The sequence below is a fragment of the Bactrocera tryoni genome, chromosome 5 (assembly GCF_016617805.1).
Source record: "Bactrocera tryoni isolate S06 chromosome 5, CSIRO_BtryS06_freeze2, whole genome shotgun sequence".
Classification (NCBI taxonomy): domain Eukaryota; kingdom Metazoa; phylum Arthropoda; class Insecta; order Diptera; family Tephritidae; genus Bactrocera; species Bactrocera tryoni.
The window spans coordinates 8,638,664-8,647,353 of record NC_052503.1 but is presented as its reverse complement, the minus strand read 5'-3'; the positions used below and the strand labels follow the sequence as shown (position 1 = coordinate 8,647,353).

Genomic DNA, 8,690 nt, shown 5'->3' with positions numbered 1-8,690 from the left:
TTCACATCGATATTTTGAGTACGAAAGCGAGCGAACCATTATTGTGCTACATGAACTGATGCTGAATCGTCTCCATAAAAGCAACAAATTTCATTGGTGATTTGCGTGACATTCTTATTTTTTTTATGCAAAAATAAAAAAACAGCGAATTTCTTCTATTGACAAAATATGAAAAGACTTTTTCAACCCAATATTTGCAGTATAAAATCACTATCATTATCAAATAACGGTATATAATTGGTTTGGCACCGTATACGAGCCCAACTTTTTACTTCCCTTGTAGACCAGCTTATTTGTAAATCGTATGTGAATTTGGTATATTTTTCGCTTCTTTGTTTTCCAGTACAAATTAAAGTATTTGCATAAAATTTAAAATTTAGTAAAAATTAAATTTAAATACGACAATTACATAAGCACATACAACTTTTACCACATCTACAACTTGCGACTATCCCAATTAATAAAAACGATCCTTCAGTTAATGAAAACGTTCGCAATTCGTTTGATTTTTCTACTTTGAGGTAATTTCTACTAAAAGTCTGCTCAAATGAATGGCTTGAAGTTTTACCTGGCAATCTTATTGTTATTAGTTATATGAGGTAGTCGTGCGGTATTTAATATTTTTTTCTACGCGCTTTTAACTCAACTTTTCTCAAGCCGCCACACATATCGCGGTTGTGTTCGTTTGTGTTTTTATTACTTTATATATCTATATATATATTTAATTACTACTACTTGTTTAAGTAAAAATTATTTGTTAATTTTTAATGGAAAGTACCAAGTAAATTGTACTTTTGCCCTGAGAAAACGTTCTTGTCCTGTTTTGATTTATCTTATTTACTCGTATATAGTACGTGTTGTGTGCTGTTGTATTTGCATGTTAAAGTGTATATACAGTAAACACTAGTATATGTGTATTTATATTATATACTATGTATTTGTGCAAGTACTGTTATCGAATGTGGTACGTTTGGCAAATATGTATGGTATGTACGTATTCATTGTTGTCTGCATGTATGTACTTGTGTTATGATACTATCTTATACCAAGTGATTTTAAGCTTCGATCGATAACTAATATTTTGTAACTAGTTGTTAATATTATTAAGAGTAAATTCATTATTTCCATAGTTTGACTGAAACTTTCATGTTTTTGAGCAAAGCCTTTCCCTTTGTGGATTTCATGCATATGTATATATGTATATTTATGTATGAGAATGTATGTTTGTAAGTATCTGTTACGTGGGAGTTCTTAATTTCAAAACTACATACTTAAGCATAGTTCTAAATGTTTGTTTAATATTGCAGACACTCTCGGTTCACCGAACAATGTCTCACACACCAAACTTTTTGCTTCACACGCCTATGTTCGTATGCATTCCTGTATGTATATATTTATGTGTAAATTTAGCTAGACTGCAACAGTGACTGTGTTGTGCTTGCTAAAGTTGCAGTACCTCGACTTAATTATGTATGTATGTACGTATAGAATTTGTATTTCCGCTAAATTTTTGTTAATTTCTATAAACAAATTTTGATTTTATTTTAGGAACTTTTGATTTTTGTCATCACCGAATGCTTGGTGCTAAGCCCGACTCACTTGTGTCAAATGTTGCCAGACGTTTGCTTATGTATGTATATATGTCAACTGATTTCAAGCAATTCTAATGCGAAAAATTTTTTATAATTTATTTTCTATTTCTTCAAGTAATTCTCAATCAAAAGCGTACTCAGCCTTTTTGGTTAGTTAGTAAAGCTTTAACTTGACGCAGAAAACATTGACAAGCTAAACGTGTTTGGTTCAAGAATGGATTAAAATTTTAGCACAGATTTTCTGTACATATCTGTACGCAACATATGCGCAACAATCTGGCAACAATTTATTCAAGTTGCGCGCCTTAGTCTTAAGCTCCAGCGCTCTAGGCTGGTGTCAAGTTGAAGGACACCGTTACAGGCCCTGAGATGCGTTTTCTAACGGGCAAATAAACTATAGCTGGCACAAACCTGTTACTAGACTCCTCAGCACTACCTGCAGCGCTGGCAGCCTCCGTCATTGTGTCCATTTCACGCTCACGCTGGATTTCCAACACAAAAGCTTGCATTTGCGGTTCACCGTCCTCCAGGCCGTCGCCTGTCACGCCCTTCGGCACCGCATAGGAAGCCACCTTTCCACATTTTTCCGCTAAATCATTGAGCGCGACCTGGGCGAAGGTGCTAGTGGTGGTTGTGGATATGGGTGAGGTCGCGATTGTGCGTGTTTTCTCCAACTTGATGTGCGCGAAGGACTTGGTGGTTATAACCTCCTTGCGGCTCTCCTTTGCTTCTATTTGCTTTGTGCTGCGTTGTGCCTGATTCTCTTTAGTTGACTTTGATTTACTTGCACTGCCAGATGGTGTGGTTGATCGTGTGGACAGATTAGTCGGTTCGACGCGTCCGCACTCCATCGTCGTCATGCTGTTGGTCTGTGCTATGGACAGTAATGTAGACTTGTCCGTCATTGGTGTATTGGTGGAGTCTGACTTCGATTTGGTCTCACTACCGCCATTTATTTCGTCTTTGATGCCACTGCCGGGGATTAATTGACCTGAAGCAGTTGCATTCAAATCTCCAGCACCACCGAGCAGCGTATGCGAACGTTCGTGTATGAAGAGAAATGCATAGTATGGAGTGGTGAAGGGACAAATGGAACATTGGTATTCTTGTAAGCGTGGTGTAGAGTGCGATTGTTCTGTGGCAGCTCCAAACATGCCCGGCAAGATATTCTTGGGCATGTTACCTAGCAAATGCTGCGCATTTAGGTTTTGCAGGGCTTGAGCAATATTCGCTGGGTTCGACAACGCTCCAGTGGCAGTATTCATATTGTTTGCATTAGAACCAGCATTAGCTGAGCCATTGGGTATTTTAAGAGTAGGACTGGAGGATTTGCTTAAAGGACCGTATTGTTGTTCCAGTTCCCGTAGTTTCTCAATACCTGCCGTGCCATGGTCGCTTTGCAAATGTGCACGCAGCCACTTTGCGCTGCGGAATCGACGTGTACAAATCACACAGACCTCTGTGTAGTTGGCGTAATCCGATTTGGAGTCACCGGAGTTGCCACTACCGAAGGGGCTCAAGTTTAGACCGCGGTTCAGATCGGTTTCTGCGGATGATTGTTGCTGCTGTTGTTGTTGTTGTGAATCAAAGCTCAGCCCATTTTGCCGAGGTTGTGGCAATGGGGCGCTCTCGTCGACAATGCCGTGCGTGTTTTGTTTGTGTACGCGCAAAAAGTATTTGCTGCAGAGCTCTTTGTTGCAAATGTTGCAGACAACTCCACCGATTTGTGCGCCGTTCTCGATTTCAATGCCGTGCATACGTTGCATGTGTGTCTTCATGAAGTATTTATTGCACAGTTCCTTGTTGCAAATTTCGCAATAGCTGCTAGTCGGCGTTATGGTGTAGGGTGGACGTGAGCCCATAGATGCAGCGTTCGGGTTTATGGGACGTTCGGGTGTGGCGAAGCCGTCCCTCAGCGGACTTCCGGGTAATAGATGAACTTCGGCGATATGTTGTTTGAATTCTTGTATATTGGCAAAGTCACGATCGCACTGATTGCAGCGCATTTCGTTAAGCGAAGGTATAACGCCAGGGGAACCTGAGGGCGAATGCTTGAGCACTTGTTGTTGCTGCTGTGCTTGCATTTGTTGCTGTTGCTGGAAGAGATGCTGCTGAAAGTTAAGCGGTAGTGTGCCGCTACCTTCCAACAGGCCGGCATGGTCGGTCATCATATGAACTTGTAGTGCATATTGATTCTCCATATCGCGGCCACAGATGTGACAGCCCATCGTACGTTTGCCATTCAAGTCGTTTAGTTGTTGTATCATAGATTGCAGTTTTTGTAGATTTTGCAGGCCAACAGCGGTCTCAGGACTGGTTGGCATATTGGCACCCGAATTATAGGATTCCGCTAAAATCTTTTGGGGTTCTGGAGTAGAAGCCACGCTGTGCGAACCCGCTTGTTGTTGTGGTTGTTCAGCCGACTGTCGACCGGATAAACATTTGTTTTCCTGGTTTTCATCATTTGCTTTTGAAACCTCTTCATCATCTTGTTCAAGTTTAATGCGTTTAGCTACATGCTGGGGGGCATCGTCGGTGCCAATAATTGGCGCGGTGGAAACGGAGGAAGTGGCGGCGGCAAACATGCGTTGAGCCATGAGCGCTTTGTCATTGGCCATCATCAAATTTAACGGCATACCCGGTAGACCCATAAAAGGCCATGCCATCTTTTGAGCAAACTGAAGCTGTTCGTCTTTAAGATCATCTGGAGGTACGAAGATGCCATGCCGCTTCCATTTATGTGTACGCAGGAAGTACTTGTTGCAATATTCCTTGCAACAGATTTCACAAAATGCTTCCGGATTAACCACACCCAAACGACGCAACTTATCGTGTGAGAAATTGGCTTCGCGCGCCTGCTGTTGCGATTGTGGCGAAAGCTTTCGTGGCTGCGGTGTGAAAGACACTTCTTCTTGTTCAAGAGTGAAGTCTTGTCGGAAGCCATCGGGCATCTGAAATTGCTTAGCTTCGGAATCTGTTGGTGAACTTATTTTAGACAAATCATGTTTCGATTCATTTTGAGCAACTGAGGTCGGTGTGTCTGATTTCGATATTGGCACGCTTGACTGCAGTGGCGGTGGAGTGGGATTTGTAGATTCACCGGGGCTTCTGCGCTGCTGATCGTGTGCTTTGGCGCGATGACGACGCATGGCGAATACATTGGTGAAACGTTTTGAGCAAACGTCGCAGTACACTGGCGGCGGTGCAGGCGGAGTCAGTTGTTGGGACGACGCTCCGTTAATGGCTTGTTGCGAACTAATTTGTTGCTTCTGAGCTTCTTCCAACGCCATTTGCTGTTTCTGTTGTAAATGTTGCATGGATTGTTGTTGTTGTTGTTGTTGCTGCATTTGCAGCTGCAACATTTGAGTCATGGCGCTAATATTTCCGCCAGTAGTGTTGGCTCCTCCCTCGCCACCAGTAGAACCGGCTGGATCGTAAATGCCATGCTTGTTGGCTCTGTGTGTCTTGAGGAAATATTTGTTGCAGAATTCCTTATTGCAAAGATCGCAATAGGCTTCAGGATTGAATATACGAATCGGCGGACGATTCATTCCATCAACCGTGGGAAAACCGGGCATACCTAATAACGGCAAATAGCCGCCGGCGGAGAGTGCTGCTGCAGCTGCAGCCTCTGGCGGAAAAGGAAATCCCATTCCCGGCATAGTGTTGAGCCATGGTTCTTTTCCGTTAGATAGCAGATTTGCGTTATGGTTTTCAATTTGATTTGCGGCTGTGTTGACAGCGGGCGGTGAGGTAGAATTCTCATAGTCAGGGCGTTCCATTTTAACATTTACTGAGGAGAGCATGTCGTACGGTATGAGATCTGCCTTCTGTTGACCCTGATCTACGGCACGATTAGTATTCTCATATTCGGTTTCATCATTCTGATGTTCTTGTAACATATGCAATCCCAGTTTAAATTCGGTTTCGAAGTTTTCGCCACAAGTTTTGCAAAAAGTCTGATAAGGATTTGTCAGCTCTTCTCCTAGCTGGTGTGACTTCGGTGAACATTCGTCGCTTACTGGCTCATTACTTCCAGTTTTCATTTCCGAGACGATCTCTGTTTTCGGTTTTACCAACTGTGACGAGGAAAAACTTTCTTCGGGCCCAGCCGCTCCAGTGTCTGGTGATATGTTTCCGAAACGTTGCTGCTTTTGTTGCAGCAATTCAAACGTTTCCTTTAACTGCTCTATTGATTTTGGTAAAAACATTTTCGATAATTTGTCGTCGTAATCGATTGGCAGTGTGGTCGGTGTCATGCTGCCTCCTCCGAATTGATTCTTATCTGCCATTATGGCTTCTGCAGCCGCATTGATTAGTGCGCCGTCACTGCCCTCATTTAAACTTAGTGCCGCCGCCGCTGCAGCTGCGGCTGCTGCTTGTGCGCCAACCCTACTGGGATTGTTCTGCTTGCGTCGTTTTTTCGCAGCATCGTTTATTGCCTCCAAGAATTGCAGTTGCATGGCTGCTGCATTAGCGGCTGCCGTCATAGCTGCCATTGCAGCCGCTGCGCCGTCATCGGCGATTGGTGTCGTTGACATGTCGGCGTCATCTTCTGGTGTCCCTTCATCTCGTATTGTGCTATCAACGGGCTCCTCCAGTGTAATTGCGGCACTTGTAACGCTTCCGCCATTAGAGGTTTTTGGGGACACGCTTCTGCTCTGTTTCGGCGTGTGTGGGTTGGATGGGCTCGCTTGGCTCGCACTGCTTGCTAGAACTTCGTTGATGGCGCGCTTCTGTGTATTTGCTACTGGGTTCGTATTTGTTGTGTTGTTGTTGCTTGTGGTTGTGTTGTTACAACTTGTGCTGTTGTTGTTGTTGGTAGTTACGTTACTATTACTGTTGCTGCTGCTGCGATTATTTAGCGAGGATGCATTGGAGACGTCTGAGAGTGCAGTGTCCTCGCTGCTTAAGTCTGGCGGTGGGGTGGCATAAATAGACGCGGCCATTTTTGTTATTACTGTTGGTGCGAAATGAAGATAAGAAAAATTTAAGAAACTATATTAATTAGGAAAGAATTAAGCGAGTATCTAAATTATTGCGACGTGCGAGGAAAATTTATAAACATTATGGAGCGGAATAAAATTGAGAGTGCATGCGTTCTATACCAATATTTATGAACTTGTGAAACGGAAATATTTTGAAAGCTGGTATTCTTTGCAGTTAGAGGATAAAGAATTTTAGTTTAGCAAATATTTCAAAAATGTCTAAAACGGTACTTGCGTGTCATGTGCAAAATGAATGCTGGAATGGGTATGATTTATATGTTTACTTTTCTAAATTTTGTCAGAAAAAATCCTCATAGCTGCTTAATAAAAATTTTCGCTCCTAACAAACCTTAATGGAACTGATTTAACTTTAATTGAATTGGTTCACAAATAAATTGGAAAAATTACAAATATATTAGATTTGACTTTTCTGAATATCTCTTTTATTTTCAACCAGGCACTCTAAAGCCAATAATTTTGTGAATATATCCCTTCGCGACAGTAGTAGCTGTGTATTTCGTTAGTTCTTGAATAGTCTCTAAGCGACTTTTGGTCTTACTTGCGAGCAATATATCTGGTGAAGTCGAAAATTCCAACTATTTATCTACATAAACTTAGTACAACCACCCAGCCCAAATCTTCTGCCTTGCAATTCAATTTTGTAGCTTAAAGCATTGTTTGAATCAGCCAACTAACAGCACGTGCATACACAAAAACAGTTACTTAAATAATTACAAATATTATCAAACACACGCACACACAGCAACTTGGAGTTTGTGTAGACACTTTTTCATTTTTCCTAATATTATTTCTTTTCCCCAGTTTTCCTGCAAATTCTATGAAAATTTTTCCATTATACATAATTTCCACCGTATCCCCCACCAACGCCGTTGCACATAACGTCCTGATAACCAAAGCAACAATCCACAATCACATACACATTTATATACACACGCACCGGCACAGCTTTGAGTGGCGGTAGCGACAGCAACAACAAAATACAAAAAATTATACAAAGTCATCCGATTTAAGGAATACAAATTTTTCTTATTTCATATACTCGTATCTCCTTTGAATTGGCTGAGTTGCCACGTCTTGCTGCGCCTGCCAACGCTGCCGACTTGCGCTCAAAGCTGGCGGCCAAGCCGTTACGAACTAGCAAACAGAACGCCCTCACATTACACCCGACCACCGCCACCAACTGTATTTTGATTGTAGTCCTGCTTGCGTGTGTGTGTTTGTGTGTTTAGCCGTACATGTAAAACTTATGAAAATTTTCTTCAACATGACTTGGCAAAATAAATTTCATTCTTGAGAAAAAAGTGAAAAAGTAGTGGAAATGCAAGCCAGCAGTCGCACGAAACTAGCGTGAAGGGCGGTGGGGGCACAGAGTAGCGAAAAGAATTCTCGATTCTGCCGAAAACATAAATTAAGTTTCCATGGTTGAAATTGGTTGACTAGCAAGACGGCTACATACTAAGTAAAGCATACGTAAGTATGTATGTATGTGTCTGTATGTAATTTTAGTTGTAGTTGGCAACTGCTTGGTGGCCTGCACGCTTCGTTGGCTCGACTTGACTTTCGTTTTTGCCAAGCAACGCTCACTATTTTGCTAGAAGCAAACTCTTAGGTTAGTTGTTGTTGTCACTGCTGCCGTGTGGCGTTGCAGATATGCCGAATTAAAGTTGGCTGCGTTGGCCGTTGGCGTTGGGCGGCAATTGTATCGCTTCGCCCGCTGCCCCTCCGTGTAGAAAACAATATCAACGCACAAGTGTTTGTGATCTGTTTTGTGGCATAGTGCATAGGTAACTGATTGCTGCTTCACTCATTTCGCATCACCACGTTACTTGCTATCTCCTTCTTCCAGCATTCGTCGTATTTATTTGGTTCTTATATAGAATTTGTGCCTTCACATATTTTAGTGAGATGCGCGTTTGAGTTTAAGGAAAAATGTGAAAGGTAATAGAAAAAAAAAACAAATGAAAAAGTAGAAAATTGAACGAAAAATGCCCCAATGAGAATGGCAAGAATGTAAACAAACTACTCTTCTCTTTCGACAGCCTCAAGTAATTGCCTGGGTGGCTGCCAGAGTGGGTGGTCGAAGCAAACA

The 8,690-nt window shown here is 42.2% G+C and overlaps 1 protein-coding gene across 1 annotated transcript; it reads right to left on the bottom strand.

Moving 5' to 3' along the window:
* Positions 1–1,918: 1,918 nt before the first annotated feature.
* On the bottom strand, positions 1,919–6,547 carry LOC120778742. Its single transcript, XM_040110711.1, has one exon. It carries the CDS (start codon positions 6,539–6,541, stop codon positions 1,919–1,921), a length of 4,623 nt encoding a protein of 1,540 aa, XP_039966645.1. The 5' UTR covers positions 6,542–6,547.
* Positions 6,548–8,690: the final 2,143 nt, after the last annotated feature.